Source organism: Takifugu rubripes, chromosome 4 (assembly GCF_901000725.2).
Source record: "Takifugu rubripes chromosome 4, fTakRub1.2, whole genome shotgun sequence".
In the NCBI taxonomy this organism is placed as follows: Eukaryota; Metazoa; Chordata; class Actinopteri; order Tetraodontiformes; family Tetraodontidae; genus Takifugu; species Takifugu rubripes.
This window is the reverse complement of record NC_042288.1, coordinates 14,776,575-14,794,203: the sequence shown is the minus strand read 5'-3', so window position 1 is coordinate 14,794,203 and position 17,629 is coordinate 14,776,575. Positions and strand designations below refer to the sequence as shown.

The 17,629-nt window shown below is 46.6% G+C and overlaps 3 protein-coding genes across 3 annotated transcripts in view; 1 reads left to right on the top strand and 2 right to left on the bottom strand.

The window, feature by feature from the left end:
- Window positions 1-764: 764 nt before the first annotated feature.
- zc3h6 (zinc finger CCCH-type containing 6) lies at window positions 765-8,260 on the top strand. Its single transcript, XM_011603455.2, has 12 exons — window positions 765-1,213; window positions 2,648-2,861; window positions 2,945-3,055; window positions 3,130-3,370; window positions 3,458-3,600; window positions 3,779-3,901; window positions 3,985-4,099; window positions 4,188-4,297; window positions 4,402-4,625; window positions 4,703-5,115; window positions 5,217-5,402; window positions 5,468-8,260. The coding sequence occupies exons 1-12, from the start codon at window positions 1,128-1,130 to the stop codon at window positions 6,940-6,942; spliced, it is 3,441 nt and encodes a 1,146-aa protein (XP_011601757.2). The 5' UTR covers window positions 765-1,127; the 3' UTR covers window positions 6,943-8,260.
- A 45-nt stretch (window positions 8,261-8,305) lies between these two features.
- LOC115249650 (uncharacterized) lies at window positions 8,306-14,156 on the bottom strand. The gene is made up of 7 exons (XM_029835656.1): window positions 13,963-14,156; window positions 13,706-13,889; window positions 9,342-12,605; window positions 9,084-9,263; window positions 8,834-9,006; window positions 8,630-8,747; window positions 8,306-8,515 (listed from the first exon to the last, which is right to left on the bottom strand). Exons 1-7 carry the CDS (start codon window positions 14,154-14,156, stop codon window positions 8,306-8,308), a joined length of 4,323 nt encoding a protein of 1,440 aa, XP_029691516.1.
- A 305-nt stretch (window positions 14,157-14,461) lies between these two features.
- The window catches only part of itga9 (integrin, alpha 9), a 35,221-nt gene continuing 32,053 nt past the window's right edge, over window positions 14,462-17,629 (bottom strand). Inside the window, exon 28 of the mRNA XM_011603454.2 lies at window positions 14,462-16,362. Coding sequence (XP_011601756.2) covers window positions 16,264-16,362 — 99 coding nt within the window. The 3' untranslated portion in view covers window positions 14,462-16,263. The remainder of the gene's footprint in view (window positions 16,363-17,629) is intronic.

The window sequence follows — 17,629 nt, the reverse complement described above, 5'->3', positions numbered from 1 at the left end:
TTACAAATCATTTAGTTCTAGGTATGACTCTAAAACTTGGACTAGGTTGTAAAATGCACGCCTTTCAATGTTTAGTTGTACATGAATATACCTTCTTTTGTTCTTTATGTTACTTTGAGACTTTTACCTATTCGCTTGCATCTGATATAAACTTTACGAGATACTTTATCATCTGAAGAATTTTTTTGGTGCATCATAAAATAAAACGAATGAACCATTTTTAACCATCCGAGCGGTCCAAGTAACGGGCTCCCAATGTTCTGTGAACCCAAAACTAATCTTTTGAACGTTCACATTATTTAAGTATAATGTTCGTGCACCCATTATTTCCCCTATTGTGAATTTCGAAGCGCTGTAGCGCTTTAAGTTTGTTTGTGCATCTGGAGCGACACCTGGTGGTTAAAAGAGAGACTACACGAGCCTGAGAGATCGACATCTTTCAGAAACGATTTAAGAAGCTCACTTAAAAAAAGTCCGTAACATTTAGAAACACAAAAAATACGGCTGTATTTGGATGACCTGTTTTTAAAATATTCTCAACAGTCTCGGTTATTTGTAACTTCTAATATCGAAGAAAGAACAACGTCAACGATGGAAACTGTGGGCGACAATCCCTGAGATTGACATCGCCGTAAACCAATAAGAAATGAGATATCCGTAGCCCGTATAATATCTAACCAATCGTAAAGCGGAATTTGTTGTAATCATGTTAGATAGATCCCGCCGAGACTATATAAAGGAGGCGGAGCATAGAAGGAAGAATGTGCTGCAGCAGACCTCAGAAGCCATTTTGAGATGATATCCCTGTCGAGAAAGACCATGAAGATGCTGAAATCAACGAACATGGTTACATTTCTGTCTGTTTCACCCTCCGTCTACTCTAGTTCACCATGGCAGCTGCCTACCGATGGGACATTAGCAAAGCGGGCTCTCGGGCTGGGTACACAGAGTTAAAACGTCATTGATATGAAAGAGGAGAGTGTCTGTTTACTGTCTCTGTCGAGACATGTAACACCGTGAGTTTTTTCCAGTCTGAAATCTTGCATCTCTCACTACCCACCGTCTCCTTGAGTGACTGAGTGAATTCACTCTTGTACCGGAGAGAAGGGAGGCAGATCCGTTTTCCAATGGCTTCTGCGAGCCTTGTTTCCAGTCCCCCAGCCCCTGTTCTTGACAAAAACATGTCAGACTGTGAGGTTGAAGGGGACGAAAGGTCGAGTAACATTCTTATACAATTCTTAATACGCTCATCTGTGCGGTTCGGTGCTTGTGTTGCTGTTTTCTTTCATTAATAATCAAACGCAGGGTGTAAAGACCAGTTTGCCCCCCACTCAAATAAGCTTTGCATGCCTCTTCGAAGCAGTTGAGTTGCGCTGTCACAAACTGTTTCCCATCCCTGTCGATGGTATCATTCATGTTCATTTGAATGCAGGATAATAGACCTCATCATTTGTGGTGCTGGGGTGCTGGGGTGGAGAAATGGCTTCGTTGTTGTCATCTGCAGAGGTGCAAATGATCCTAACGTAACCGCCACGCCCATTCTCGCCCATTGTGCGCCGCCCCTAGCGGCCAACTAGCGCTACTGCACAGGCAGCGTGAGGGCGAGGTGCTGGGTCACGCCCGGGTCCCTGTGATTGGTCTGTAGTCATGACAAACCTGCCTGGCCAGCTCTCCCGAGACTTTGTTGGAGTGCATAATTTCACCAGGTGACTTCACTGACAAAGGAAACAAGACAAAAAAAAAAGTGATTTGGAGCGACAGGCCCTGGTTTAGTTTTAGTATTAGTTCAAGGTCAGTGTTGCCTTAATTCTGGCATCTGTTTGAAATGGATGGCCTCATGTCACATGGCAATAGCTTAATATTTTGACCTTGGTAAAATTTGAATAGAAATGAAACAGTTCTCAAGTATTTTTTCATGTGATTTGATCCATCATGTAAGATATTAAGTTTTTAAGGCAGTAGTATGCTGTTTTCCCCTTTGGTTCAGCACTTTAGTAAGTCACAAAGTATTAATAAATTGAAAATGTTGCACCTCTAGTGGATTACGCACAATTGTAATTTGTGCTCTATTGATGTTAGTGTGAAATCAATTTTAGGACTCGATATTCTTTTACCCTTTTACAATAGTTTGACTTAATCTTAATCTGCACTACACCTTAAAATGCCGGCCATTGCAAACCATCCTGCCAGTGGCGTTAATGTCCATAGATTGACGTGGTCATTTGCTTTGATGCTGTATATAGCACAATTTTAAATTATCGAGTTGTTATAACAAATGCTTTAAATGAACCTAAATGAATCATTGCCATCTTAAAACTCAACATTTGTGAAAGCCAAATTGCGAGTGAAGCCTGATTCCTCCTGCAGGGTGAATGAAAGACAACAGCAATATTGTTCATAATTGGAACTGACAAATCTCACTGAGCAGTGACAGTCAGAGATTTTCATGTGTAATTTCCTAAATAGTTTACCTAAGTGTGCAGGACTAGCATGCATCTTGGGTTATTATTAACGATAATCAAAAAAAAAAGTTTTTACTTGAAATAAAATGTATTTCAGGCATATTGCACAGACATTTCTGTTTTAATATTTTCTCCTTCACGTCTTTTAAATAAAAGGGAACAATTTATCTTGTTCTACTTTTTAGAGAGGACGGAGAACTGGAGGACGGAGAAATAGATGACGAAGGAATCGGAATTGAGGAGGAAAACAAAGAGGCTGTCGAAGCACCTGTAGAGAAAGAGAAGGAAAAGGTAAAAGCTAAAGAGAGAGAGGAAAAGCTCCACCGGCACTCCAGGAAAAGGTCCAGAAAAACCAAAGAGAAAAGGCGCTCGAAAAGGAGGAGACGAGACAGAGCAAAGGTGAGGTGCTGGCGCTGTGTTCAAGAGTGAAATATTTGCTGCAATCTAGTGCCACCCTGCATCAGCGGCTCTTGTCTCCACAGCACCATTCCCCCTCCAGTAGCTCCAGCTCTGACAGCTATGACTCCGACTACGATCGGATAGAAAGGCCCAAAACCAGAAAGCCTCGGGACTCGGATGGACAGTCCTCCCAGGTGAGTTGCTCAGCGCCGATGATGACTATTCACCTGTAAATCATTGTCACTGATGGTTTTCCTTCACTTGTCAGTATGGACGGGAGTCCAAGGGAAGCCACATCAAGTCTCCCCCGTACAAGAGCGGTGATTTTGACAAATACAGCGACTACAGCGACGACAAATATGAGTACGACGAAGAGGGGGATGATTACGATGACGGTATGTGCGATTACCCGCAGTCAAAGGATTCGGTTTCCCAGAATCAGGGAAGAGGGCGCCACGCTAAAGAGCAGATAAAGCGAGGAAACATGCGTGGAATGAAACAACAGCCATGTAGGAATGCTTTTCTAACCGAAACTCTCCTCATAAGGTGGTTAACGGCTGCCTGACGCGACTGTTTTATACGGGTTTGGGTTTCAGTTGGACAAAGGGGACGTGGAAGAGGAAATGGACCAGGACGAGGACGGGGGATGCTTAACAAGAACAAGAAGATGAGAGGCAAACCGTGGACTGGACGTGGACGAGGTCGCGGGGGAGACCAGGGCATGGACGATGCTGCTCCTGTAAGTTTGTCCTGGAAAATCCATCCAGGTCCAACGAGTTTCTGCACTGAATTTTGGGTTTAGAATGTAAACGCAATAAACTCGACATATATTTTCTGCTATTTTTAGTTAATTATCAACAGATGAGGGATCACCTGTCCCTCAGCAGAAGATTCTCTTTTCTGTTTCTTTTCTGTAGGATGGAAAAGGTGGTTTTCAGAAGAAACGGCTGATTATGAGCAAGGAGTTCATAAATCAGCACACAGTTGAGCACAACGGCCGATACATCTGCAAGTATTTCCTGGAGGGCCGATGCATCAAGGTAGAGTAATAATACTTTAAACAGATTAATAATGGAAAAACCGAGCTGTGGACCCTTCCTACCAGCCTTGTTTTTTCTTGCAGGGGGATCAGTGCAAGTTTGAGCATGAGCACGTTGTGCCAGACAAGAAAAAGGAGCTTTGTAAATTTTACCTCCAGGGATACTGCAGCAAAGGAGATAATTGTATTTACATGCACAATATCCTTCAATAATAGTGTCTGGGTTCATTATAAGTAATTTATGTCATTACTAGCTGTTATTACATATTCTTTAACTCATTATTCAAGCGAGTACCCGTGCAAGTTCTTTCACACTGGTGCCAAGTGTTACCAAGGAGACAACTGCAAATTCTCCCACGATGCTTTAACTGATGTCACCAAAGAGTTGCTAGACAAGGTTGAACCTTTTTTCCACTCTCGCACTTTATTTTATTTTATTTTTTTTAGATGAAGTGGGTCTCAAAAACAGCTGGTCTGTTTTTGCCCTCTGTCTCATGTCAGATCATTAACACTGAAGAGGAGATTGCTCGTGAAGACGAGCTGGAGCTGGAGGATCTGAGGAAGCAAGGGATCGCCCCGCTTCCAAAGCCTCCCCCCGGGGTGGGCTTGCTGCCCACTCCTGGGCAGATGAGTCCTACAGATGGTCCAGCAGGGAAGAAGATCCCCTCCCTGTTTGAAATAAAGGTTCAACCAACTGTGAATCTGGCCCAGAAAATCGCTCAAAGGTACCAACTTAGCTCCAAATCGGGTTTTAGGGCAAATGTGGAGTTCATCCTGAATGAGAACTGTCATGTGGTTTCAGTGGTTCCAGCTACCCTCAGAATCAAGGTGAAGGCACCGGTCAGTTTAGTGGAGGGTCAGAGGACACACAGGGAGTCAGTATGGGGCCTTCGGGTCCTTCAGCCCCTCCTGTTCCTCCGTCAGTATCACCTGTACCCATGAGCCTCCCTACTGGGCCACCGGGGCCTCAGAACACATCAGGACAGCACCATCCCCATGGATTTTCACTGCAGCCACCAGGCGGATCTAGTCAAGTTCCATCATTCCACGGAAACCAGCCTAATATCGGCCCTCAGATGAACATGCAGAGGCCTGCGTTCCCTCCTGGACCAGACCTAGAAATGCTTCAGAGTCTCCTCTCTTGTCAGTCTTTGGGTCAGAACCCCGTCGATCTTCTCAGCAGCCTCCTCCGAAACCAGATTGCAGGTCAACAAGGTCAGTTTTTTTTTGTTTTTTTTAAAATCCATCAAGTAATTGCTTTTTACACCTCTGACATTGAAAAATGACATCATTTAATTACATTTTCTATTTCTAAGACCCCTGTCAGGCCTTCCTGCAGAATCTCCAGCAGCAGCTGGGCGCCGAGTCCCAGCTGCAGTCTTTACCAGCGGCGGTGCAGAAAGCCATCTTTCTGCATCTGGCACAGCAGCCACAACAAGAGTCACAATCTCAGGAGAACGAGCCTCAGAGAGCAGAGGGTCAGGACGATCATTCCAACAGAGGTACGGCAGGTCTCCCATCAAGAAATAAACGCAGAAGATTGTTGATGTTTCTTCTTTAATCGTAGATGACACTACAAACTGGTACTCCAGTGACGAGGAGGACGGAGGCTGCGTCTCATCCATCCTTAAATCCCTAAAAAGACAGAATGAGATGCAGCAGGCTCAGTCCAAACTCCCTCCGCCTCCAGCCCTGGGGGACCCTCGCCTTGTGAAGGAGAGGACCCTCGGTGACCCGCGTGTGAAGACGGACCTTCGACAGCGGCCCCCAGATTTAAAAAAGGAGCCAAACGGTGCCGCAGACCCCCGGTTTTCCAGGGACCCCCGGAAGATGAGACCAGTGGAGTCGAGTTCCTTCCGGCAGCAGAGCCACCCTGCCCCGCAGAAACCTCTGACCGGAGATGAGGATGACGAGGGGGAAAGGGAGCTCCGGGACAAAGCTGTTCTCATCCCTCTAGATGCCGTCCCTGGAGTGACGCTCCGGGATCCTCGCTGCCAGCTGAAGCAGTTCAGCCACATCCGAGTGGACATCATCCTCCAGCGTCCAGCATTCGCTGAGACGGTGGTCTGGGCCCCTGAGGACCTCATCCCTTCCCTGGTGCCCAAACAGGAACACTCCATCAACCTGCCTCTTCCTCCTCTCATTGCTGATGCTCAGCTGAATCGAACAAGCCTTCCTGACCACCCCCCTGTCTCTGCCCCATCGCTGACTGACCCCAGACTGGCAGCCGCTCGTTTGAAGGAGCGGATGAGCCGGCTGTCCTCTGGATCGCTGGAATCTCGATCTCCTACTGAAAGACCTGCAGACCCACGTCAGCAGAAGGTCCTGGACCCCAGACTCAAGCGCACAGGAAGTCTGGACTCCAAATTGCCCGGCCAGAAAGAGACATCCTCTGGGGTTGGAGCTGTGGACCCCAGACATCAGAAGGCCACTACTGGCACCTCTTCTCATGCTGGTCAAGTCAAAGCAGACCCTGAGAAACTGCCACCGTACGCCCCTCGTTTGGCCTCCTCTGGTGGAGGGTTGGAGAGTCCCACTACTATTCTTGTAGGGATCAGTCTGTATGATCCTCGTAATCAGACTGAACCAGTTCCAAAAGAGCACATGGGGTCTCCAACTAGGGTGGGAATTCTCAAACAGCCTGAGAAAAAAGACAATCCACCACCTCCGTCTCTTTCACCAACCCAAAGAAGTAGCTCTTCTGAAGAACCCAAGAGTTCAGACGTTCCCCCGGATCAGCCTTCTCCTTGCAGCTCTCCAGCAGCGCCTCCAGCTCCCCCGCTCAAACTTCCAGCAGTCCATAACCTCCCCATCCAGGCTCTGTCTGGCATAATCCGACCCCAGTACGCTGATCCCAGACAGGCCAAACCGGGAGCGCTGGGCTCTAATGGAGCTCAAGAAGAGGCGGAGGACAAGAAGGAGCAGGAGGAGGCCCCAGAGGAGCAACCAAAAGAGGAGGATCCTGAGGCAGAGGGAGACGACAGGACACTCAAAGATGTGTTCAAGACGTTTGATCCAACAGCCTCTCCGTTCTGTCAGTGAACGCATCTTTATCTTTTACACGAACCTCTCCGTTCTGTCAGTGAACGCATCTTTATCTTTTACACGAATCTCTCCGTTCTGTCAGTGAACGCATCTTTATCTTTTACACGAACCTCTCCGTTCTGTCAGTGAACGCATCTTTATCTTTTACACGAACCTCTCCGTTCTGTCAGTGAACGCATCTTTATCTTTTACACGAACCTCTCCGTTCTGTCAGTGAACGCATCTTTATCTTTTACATGAATCTACCTTCCTGTATATAGAGTTGATCGCACAGTTTGGTATAATCACATTATCCCAACTCAGTTGTGTGTTCTGAAAGTGTGTTAAATTCTTCTATCACTGTTAATGATAAAATACAGTCAAATAAGTCAATGTTAAGTCATCTCTTCATATTGTTCGGATGTTTCTGATGAACATATCTGTTAATATTCATTTCACAATTTTTAGATTCCTCTATTTATTTCAAAACACTTATGTATTTTTATACTTTTGTGCTCTTTTTTGTGTGTGAAAAGATGTTTTCCTCTAAACTGATAGTGGATTAGTTTTTCTCTGTACCTCATGATAGTTTTCATTTCTGGCTTCAGTGAAGTCACATAATCACTTCCTGCTGGCCCCTTTTTTACCGCTGCGTTCCTACAAAGGCGCATACATTAAATCTACACGTGCCTCTTTACATACATACAGGCCCACAAACCCCTTGTATTACTCTAAACTCACTAAGCTGATTTACAAAAGTATCTCATTCAATTTACATTCTGTCAATCATTGGGTTTTTTATGATTTAAAGTGGCCTAAAAGGGACAAATGTGGACCATTATTTAAGTGACCAGATTTCCTGAAGGTATATTAATAATGGTTACAACCTTGAGACCTGACACACTTGTAAATAGTTGACCTTTAATTTGTCCAACTGCATAAGAGGGCTTGATAGTTCACTATACAAAGAGAAGCAGGTAAAACTGATTTAAGACAGGCAGATATGTTGTATATTAGCTAGAAAATGGAACATTGAGGGCTTAAGGTGGTTTAATGTGAGGTATCAGTATTATTTACCTTTATTTGTGTCCTTTACGGGGGGGGAGGGTTTTACATAGTTTGAAGTTAGTTTTCACTGGCAACGTTGCAAATGGCCAGTTGTATAATGTGTACAGTGTTTTTGAGTGTTTCAATGAAAAGCTTTAAAAGTCTGTCAGCAGTTATTATTTACGATAATCTATGAATGTGGCATGTTTGATTTCTCAAACTCAAAAGTTGCAGCGTTCTGCTCTCGTGTTCCACTGTTGTTTTTTGTGATAAAGGAGCTGTTACTAGATCCTCCTCTTCTGATTATCTCATTGAAGGACGACCTGGGCAATAACTACTTGTGTTTCGAGGGGGTGGTCGGCACAAGAAATGAAGGGGCAAGACTGGGTGCCACAGGGTGGGACGACGTCTTCCTCAGACCCAGCTCGTCTGTGTCGGGGTTGGTGGTCTCCTGGGCTCGATGGATCTCCAGCTTCCTCCTCCACTGGAAGCACAAGGCCGTGGCCTCCGCACCATCTGAGTTTGGCTCTGGCTGCTTCAAACCCTCCAAAATCAGAGCAAATTTCTGCTATTACTTTAACCCCCACCGAAGTAACAGATGGACACACACACACGACTGAATATCACAGCTTCGGCAGAGCTTTGAGTCTATATTTACTGTCATGCAGGCCGTCTCTGCGGCACGGACGCCGCGCAGGACCGTCTGAAGCAGATTTTGTGCATTTTTCACCAAGATCTCGTCAGATGATTTGCATCCAGTTGTTACAGCATTAACACTTGAGTAGAGAGGAAGTAAAATTATTATTTTCTTAAAACTAAAAAGATTACCTTTTTTTGTTTTTAAAAATCTTCCTTTTCTGACCTTGAGATGATGCTGAGCTGGTTTGTGATGGTGAGGATCTGGTCAGCTATGAGGGAGAGTTCCTCCGTGCACTGTTTATCCAGGCAGTGGTTGGCGATAACTCTAATAAACTGAGTTACAGCCTGACAGTTCGTGATAACATCTTTAGCCTCGCTGACAAATGCTTCTTTGCTCTGGAGGGAAAAAAATGGACAATTGTCAATTAGGGCCTGCAAAAATCAAGACTAAGCCGCCCTCTAGTGGCCTTTACCGGAATTGGGCCTTTTTTCCTGAGGTACTGGGTCATGTAATATATTGTGTCGGCCATCTTGCTGGTCACCTGAACTATTCTGTTGTCCTCAGGATCCCAGCTGTCACTTTCTTGCCTCAAGAAGATGGAGGTGTCAGTAAGTGAAAAAGCTTCTCTGTGCCACCCTGCCCTGTCTCTGCCCTGTACGGGGAATATAAGGACATACTGTGACAAACATATTAGTTAGGCGTGTAACACTGCTAGTGATTAAATACCTACATCAGCTTTTCTCGTGTTTTCAGGTCCACATTTGTCCTCAGCTGCCAGGTTTACATTTGAGTCTACTGTCTTTTTCCCATTGACTTTGTGGCAGAATTGCTCGCCGGAGGGAAGTTTTTTAGCTCCAGATGGGTTTGGAGCCAACGCATCTCTCACGTAACCGAGTGTTCTGCCTTGCAGACCAGCCCTGATTTGCTCTTTAGCCTCTTGATGAATCCCTTCCTGCCTCCTGATTTCCTCCAGCACATAATGAGCTTTGGCTGACCAGCACTGTATTAGCACATCCAGGCTGAGCGTGTCACAAATATCCCGAGCCTCCGCCATGAGCCTCGCCCTGCTGATTATATCTGAGATCTGAAAGGAGAGATGGTCGTTGATAGACCTCAGATTACAACGCACACGAGGATCGCGGATGTAGTGTAACGAGTCCTCCACCTTTTTGCAGGCAAGTTCCACACGATCAAACAGCGTTTGTGCGGCCTCTTCGAGGTTCCCCTCAGCGTCTTCAGGGTTGTTCTCATCGCTGGTTGCGGCAGAAAAATAAGCCATCTTAAGTATATTATGTAGGCCGGTCTCATAATCTCTGTTCATTTTGCTTAAATGGCCAACAAGGATTTTGATCTTAATTAAAAGATTTCTCTGGAAAAACTCGGACTTTCCCAGTCGCAAGACGTTGGGCATGGCGTCCAGCTCTTCGGCAGCTTTGATGTAGTCGTCGGTGAGCCTTTTCAGTTCCTCCTCGTCTGCCGTCAACTGTTTGGATTTGTAGGCGCTTCTGGAATTTAGGCAGGTTAACCGGACTGCCTCTTGGATCCGAAGCGAGTTCTCAGACAATATCGAGAGCTGCTTCTGAGGGCCCATTTGATCCGCTGATGTTCCCAAAATTCTGTCAACAGAATTCAGCACAATTTGAACAGATAGACCCCAGAGGAGGCAGAGGCCTTCTAATTGATTTAGCGGCTTCTCCGACGACGTAGAAAACTCCACCAGGTTCCTTGTATGGTTCTGGGCTTTACTCAGCTTGTTGTGCAAAACGCTGAATCTTTCTTGATCACTTTTTAAGGTTAAATCGGATGATGTCAGGAGCTGGACTGTATCAGTGCATAAAGTCATCACTTCATTTATTTGCTTCCTAACAGACGCAGTCATTGCTGGCAGAGCGCCTCGCAGCTCAGTGTAAACAGCGCGATACCAGTTTCCAGCCGTCGGCAGTAAAACCTCGCGGGCGTTCTTAATGAGGTCAGAGAAATGGATGCTGTGTTTGTACAGCATCCCTGTGCTCATCACTGAGCTCATCGCTGTCTCCTGAGCCGTCTGGACCAGCAGCGGCGTCAGGGACACCAGCTCCGCTCGGAAACTTTCCAGCGTTTGCCGATCGGCTACTCCGACAACGGAAGCGGCCTCTTTCGCAGATTGAGCGTAACAGTTTGAGAGCTCCAGGACGCTGGTGCAGGCCCGGTTCAGTAATGTCACATCCTTAGCTTTGGTCACAGTCACGACATCATACACGAGAGGCAAAAGGTCGACCTCAAGGGACCTGCGGATCAGCGTGGGCGCCCTGGAGACAGCTGGGGGGTCTAAATCATCTTTGTCAGATTTATGAGCCATTTCTGCTTCTATGGTTTCCTCGTCTGAGTGGTCTTCCTCATGTCCAGCTAAGGAATCCCTCGCCGCTAGCTCCGAACCCGGAGAGTCAACGCGCCGCCTCAGGTGGTCACAGGCGTCGTCACCGGGGAGGCGCATCTGTGAGCTTGTTGTCTCGCGTGCGACCTCTCGCAACGGGCTCAGGAGATGCGGATGCTGTTGGCCGTCCAGACCTTTGCGGAGCACTTTAAAATGCTCCATGGCAGCAGAAACGTTGTCTGAAAAAGTTGCGTAAACCTCCACATTGAGGCGGGAACCAGAAAGCGTCTCTCTGACCGACCGGGCGACTTCGTCTTGGGAGGACTGAACCTGTTTCAGCAGAACGAGGAGGCCGTTCCTGTAGATGGGGTCGTCGCTTCTGCCCAGGTGCCTCTTCACAGACTGAGCCGCCATCCTCATGTGACGGAGGAGAGTCGCTGCCTGCTCATCAAACTCCTCGCGGCCTTGCTGACGGTACGCTTCGTCACAGCCGAGCCGGTCGTTGACCATCTCAGTGATGGCGATGCTGGTGAACTCCTTCACGTCCACCACATCGATGACAGCATCCAGAAGCTGGCTGGTCTCCTCCTCCCACTTCAGACAGACGTCATGAAGTTTCTGAGCAGTCGAGTGATCTGCTAGCTCTGGAGAGAGCGATGCGATTCGAGCTCCGAGTCTGCTGAGGCACGTTCTCGAGTTCTCCACGTACTCCACGCGCTGCGCATCTGCGGCCATAGCCGAGGCAAAATGTGCCACTTGGGTTATTCTCTGGGCGCGCGACGTGAAACCCTCAAGGAGGGGCTGGGCAAAGTTCAGATCTGTTTGGGTGGACGCGTCTCCCACAAGGATCTGTCTCGTCACTTTCAAAAGCTCTGAAACAGCCGAGGAGGCGGTTCCAAACGCGTCCAAGACCTGATGAAGAACGGCGGTGGTTAACGCTCTGTCGAGCGCGTGCATATGCTGCCTCAGTAACGTGCAGTCGTTCTCAAAGTTCTGCTGGTGTTTGTCAGGATCCTCGGAGGACTTTAGAACCCTCCTCATGTCCGACCATATCTGCAGGATGTGACGACAGTGGCCCACCGCCCTCTGCTGACAGTGGCGGCGAGACAAATTTGCCACAGCCATACAGTGAAAGACGAGATCTCGAACGTCGCGGTCAAAGCTGCTGTGTCGGATAGCAGAACTGGAGGAGCAACTAAGTAGCTGCAACAGAGCGTCCCGCCTCCCCGTGTAATGCCCACAAGGCCCCGGTAATCTGCCGCAGGACTCATTTTTCAGAGTGATAACTATATCCTTCACAGTGTTCTGGATCTTGTCCAGAACGTAGGTCTTGGCCTGCAGCGCCTGCTCATTTGTAGGGTGTTTGATGGTCGTGCACATGGCCGTGTGGAGCATGGATATGCACTTCCTCAGGGTCTCCAGGGAGTCAAGAAGCTGCTCTGCCTGGTCTGAGTCCTGCAAGGAATTTGCCCTGTCTACTGTCAGACTGGTGAGGAGAAGCAGAGCCTGAGAAAACACCTGGAAATATTCGAGCAGAGACTGGATGTCTGAGGAGGAGCCCAGCTCAGTGAGGCGCTGGAGAACGCCGTCGGCGGCAGCTGTAACTCTCCTGATGGCAGCATCGTCGTCCACCATCAGAACCTGAGAGGAGATTAGATGGAGAAACTTTTATTGCAGTTTTATTAGCTCAGCTGCTGGTAGGAAGCTGAGCTATCTTAATATGACCCCTGTGACTAGAAAGGGAGTCAAATAATTGGGACTTTATCAAGTTCTAAACACATCTGTCGTCATAATTAAGCAGATCGGTTGATAAGATCTTGACAAAGAGGGTGGCACCAAAGTTAAACTGTGACATCACTCAAATTTGCAAGGTTCCGTTATAGTTAAAGTCTCAACTTTATCTAAAAACAACCACACTTGAAAGTTTAGGTCCACATTCACATGACACACTGTATTTCATGGAAGTCCAGAGTTCTAATAAATCAACTGCAAAAACATATAGTACATAAATCCTATTTTTATCTCGCACCTCTTACAATCGTAGAATCAATCAGGGGAACAAAACTGCAAAATAGAACTGACAAGACTTCCACAACACCTAAATGCATCGTTCAGTTTCTTGCGTGCTTGAAGACTTTATAGATTTACTGATTTATTGAGGTGATTTCTGTGTTTATTTTGAACAGTTCGGTTTGTGTTTAACTCATTAATTCACAGAAATGTGACAGTTGGTGGTAACAGTCTGGACTGTTCTGATATCTTATACGCAAACTGTAGCTGGCGTGGTGGTTCTTTATATTGTTAGGTTTAAATTTATTACACTTAATGATCCTTTTTAATTAAATGTTTTGTTCCGAGTTTATAAGGTATGAAGTTTTTACAATCTCCCGTTTCTGATTTTAAAGTTGTGCCAACTTTGCAGCCTTATTGCAGTTTACAGGCAAAAACAGATGTAATCCATTACTGCAATGAAGCTGTTATGGTGTCGGGGTCGTTATAGTAACAACGATGGAAGGTTAGGTCAAGACCTAAGATGAATAACTGAGATATGTCAGGTGAACAATTTAAACCAGCCAACAGTTTGACCCCTTTTCCCTTTTATGGTAAGCTGGGATGCAGCTGGAAGATGGTTCTTATTGTGAAGTGCTCATAAATCACCCGATCACGCCTCCCTCTGCTGGTTTTAAAGTGGCAACACCACACTTCTAAACACACTTGCAGTGAGTGAAATCATGCTTTACTTTGACTACTTCCAGGAAGACAGTTTGCGTGGCGGCGATAAGCTCCTCTCTGTGCTCAGGCACAGCGGGCTGGATGCTCAGTTTCTGGGCTGCCAGTAGCAGATGCGGCCCAGAGACGGCGACCGACTCCAGCAGAGACGACATCTCCGTGTGCAACGCTTCATCCTCCGTCCCACTTACGTACCTGGATACAAAGACTGCTGTGGGATGTCCATCTTACCTGTGGGTACAGATGAGCCGAGCCACACTCTCCCTACCTGCAGGCCACTGCTGCCAGCTCCTCGGTAGCTTTAGCCACCCCCTGAGCTGCCCCCTCCAGCTGACTGAACTGTCCTGCTTCCCCCTCACTGTCGCAAAGCAGCACCAAGTGGCACAAATGCGTTGCCATGGGTGCCAGCACCCGCTCCACGGCCTCCGTCCTGATCGACCCATGATGCAGCAGGGACGACATGCTGCAGCAGAGCGCTGCCTCTTCGGCCAGGATGAGAAGCTCCGTCCGCTGTGGCTAAATTCAGCGTGGGACCTTCATTATTAATGCAACATGTGCTACTTGAGAGCTGGAGTTTCATTTTGGTGCTTCCTAGCAACCATAGAGTAGACACGCGAGCGACCCTCACACAAGGCCTTCAAGAGCAGTTCATCGTCTTCATAAATGTGCATCACAAACCCAGTGTGACAAATAGAAGCGAACCTAAAGCCTTCCAGATGCGTGACCCACCACCGAACGCGCAGGAACAGAGGAGCCACACACAGAGCCGCCATATTTCACTGTTTATCAACAGATAAATATACAGCTTGAAGAATGAAACACCAAAACGTACAGCACACTATAATGGAAATTATATTCAGTGACAGTAGTATACTCGGAACAAAACCCCAAAATAACTCTGTGATTAACGGTGACGTCAAACAAATACCAACAATGCGTCACGCTGACAAAATATAACCGTCACAGTTAAAAAAAAAAAAAGTGTCACTTTCTCTGCACACAGAGACAGCGTTGCTTGAGTGGAGGCAGAGGGAACATGTGAGTGTGTACAGTATATGTCGTTGTGCCAGTGGATTTAAATGAAGCCTGCACCAGAGCATGAGGAACCACGACCAGCCAGAAAGTGTCTCAGCACTGAAGTCAAACATCCTTTTGCTTCTTTGGCCATTTCACATTTGACTCCGACGTTGGTCTGCTTCAGATCTGCCCCAACGCCATCTCCGGAACGCAATGGGGAGCTTGTTGTTTTGAGATTTAAGGTTTAAAATGGAAAACATTCCTATTTCTCCGTTGGCATTTGATATAAAATTGAATTCAAAATGTTACCAACGCAACCAATACAACACCTGTTTGGAAGCATTGGAACAATTTAAAAAATAGCAAAGTTTAATAGTGGTAGACATTCGTGGCACGGACGGTCCCTCAAATATTTATTTCCCAGGAGCCCCGTGAGCTGACTGATATGCAGTGATTTAGTGAAGCGCATTCCCATCTATTTTTAGGCTGTTCACTCCCTCCATGGACCCCATAAATGACTGTAGGAGCCCATGCAGGGTGATTGGTCTTTCATTTCCCGCTAAAATAACACAATAGTCACATAAAACACGATCCATATGAACTTTGTGACATTTTTAAAAATTCTTCTTCAGTGAGATTAGGAGAATCCACTCTGAACATGGAAGCTTTTGGGGATCCAGCTGAAACATCAGCTGCATACCTGAGTGGCAGTTCTTCGCTCCAGATAATCCTTGTTCCATTATTTTAAAGTTGAATAATTTCACATCCGTTTCGATCACCTGACAGCAAAAACTGTAGCCAATGGAATGCAGATGGTAGGTCAGAGGGCAGCTTTTATGGCCCCTACAAACCTCCGACAGCACTTTATCTGGGCCTCGGCTGCTGCAACCTGACTGGATGACATGAAATGTGGGCGGAAAACCCAGAAAGCGGTGTGATGAACTGACACTGAAACTGAAAAAAAGAGGAGAGAAAGATACAATCTTCCACCATGAGGAATAACCAAGTATCAGGTGACTCCAATAGTTCAGAGGGAGCCTCTTTTTTTGGCTTAAAAAGCAAATAAAGCTAAGTCATTCATTCTTATCAAACATCAGTGCTTTTAGGAAAACATTCTGTCGCTACAGTATGTTTATAATGGCCTTCAAACCCCCCCAACACGGCTTAAAGTGTACGTATAAAAATAAATTTGCTATGTGACACAGCCCTGAGGATTTGAAGTCCGCCGGCATTCGTGTCGTGGCTCTACAGCCCTGTGCGGATGTGGATGTCATTCAACGGCTCCGCATTGTTGGATGGGAGTTCCCTCCACAGCGAGTCCACTGTCACCTCAGAAGCCTGTTTCCTGGACCCCCGCCCCACCCACCCACCCACTCATGAAAAAAAAGTCAGGTCTCCAAAAATATGGAGAATAATCTTCTCTTCCACATATGGAAGACTGAAGGGCCTGGTGCCAGTGGGGCAGCTGTGCTGCGAGACCCCGTGCCATTGGATCCTTCCTGACCCAATCTCTATTCTCATTGGCTCCTCTGGGACCCCCGTTCTGCAGGCCTCAGTGGTTCTTTTCCATCCAGTCCCAGCTTTCATCACTGTCCTTTCTGTTCTTCTCAGCCTCGATAATTTCTCTGTAGCGCCGACGGAAGAATCCCAACTGTGGCGAGAGGGACAGAAAAAGTGTTGAAAGTTTATTGGAGGCAGATGATCGGGATCTGCGGCTGGGATCGGATCAGGACCAGACAGCGAGATGGAAACGGTCCATGCATTCATAAGGAGAGCAGGACATAATAAGTGCTTAAGTAAATGTATAGAATATCTAACATATCTGAATCTTGTGCTATCGCTTAGCTTCACTCATGTGCCTGTGGTTTCTAAGAAATCTTCAAAAAAAAAGAGAGAATTATTTAGATTATCTTCCGATTATGGAATTTTCCGCCTTCTGTCTTTTACATTACTGACTTGGGACTTGAAGTGTCGGCGCAACCGTCCCGGAAAGCAAAATTACAAAACTTTGCAGCAAATGTGGAGAATCAATCAGTCTGTACGTGTTTGATGGGACGCAGCCTGTCTGCAGCTGCTCGGGGGATGATCGGAGAATCAGAAGAGCGTGGACGGATCACAGCTGGGGTTTTAAAGGATGCCTTATCTCGAAAGGCCGTTATACATGCTGAATGATATTGAATTATATATCAATAAGTAAATACCGGCAGAGAGAAAATACAGCCAACATCAAACTAATGAGGACTTGAAGTCACTTTCTTGTTTAGTTTGGTTTAAAAATGGCAAATATTTCTTTTTTTGGACTGTAATTTGGTATCTTTATGAGAGGAGAGTGGAATTCCTTCCCAATGGGCGCCATCAGGAAATGTCTAATGTGGCTTTTTCCTGTAATTTACAATGAAATACACACCGAGCTTGCTCATTTTATTGATTGAATAGCTGGTTAATTTGCCCTATTATCTGGTGACTCCCATGTCTGTCCGCCTGCTTTCGACACATACATTTGAGATTTGAAAATACGTGGATAATGTGAAACAAGTTACCCAGTAAAAAGGTGCTGTTTCTTCAGGAGTGCGCTATCACTTACATTCAGCTGACCTCAAAAATACCTCCACCGAGTGTAACATATAGAAGATATGAGAGGAATGGGGAGAGCTGGAGACCCCCGGTGTGTGTGCAAGCACGGCTGCGATGCCTCTCTCACTACGACTCCATTCACTTATCAGGGTTTCACTGCTAAGTTTATTGATACAGACCTGTGCTCTCCTCAGGCATTTCCTGAAAAGACCAATACAGGACATGTGCTGCAGTTGTAAGTGTGGTTTATTTTGGCAAGATCTGAGGACACGGGGAAGGAGGGGGGGGGTATACGAGGACCAGCATTCCAAGGTTTAGTTGTGGCATTCCCGGTGGAAAAGGAA

Excerpts from the sequence above, each read along its gene's own strand:
- zc3h6 (XM_011603455.2), top strand. The coding sequence starts at position 1,128 with ATGGCTTCTGCGAGCCTTGTTTCCAGTCCCCCAGCCCCTGTTCTTGAC. Across the intron at positions 2,862-2,944 it reads GGAGACGAGACAGAGCAAAG|CACCATTCCCCCTCCAGTAG; the intron begins GTGAGGTGCTGG and ends TTGTCTCCACAG. Across the intron at positions 4,298-4,401 it reads CCAAAGAGTTGCTAGACAAG|ATCATTAACACTGAAGAGGA; the intron begins GTTGAACCTTTT and ends GTCTCATGTCAG.
- LOC115249650 (XM_029835656.1), bottom strand. The coding sequence starts at position 14,156 with ATGTCGTCCCTGCTGCATCATGGGTCGATCAGGACGGAGGCCGTGGAG. Across the intron at positions 13,890-13,962 it reads CTGGCAGCAGTGGCCTGCAG|GTACGTAAGTGGGACGGAGG; the intron begins GTAGGGAGAGTG and ends CTTTGTATCCAG. Across the intron at positions 9,264-9,341 it reads AAAACACGAGAAAAGCTGAT|GGCAGAGACAGGGCAGGGTG; the intron begins GTAGGTATTTAA and ends TTCCCCGTACAG.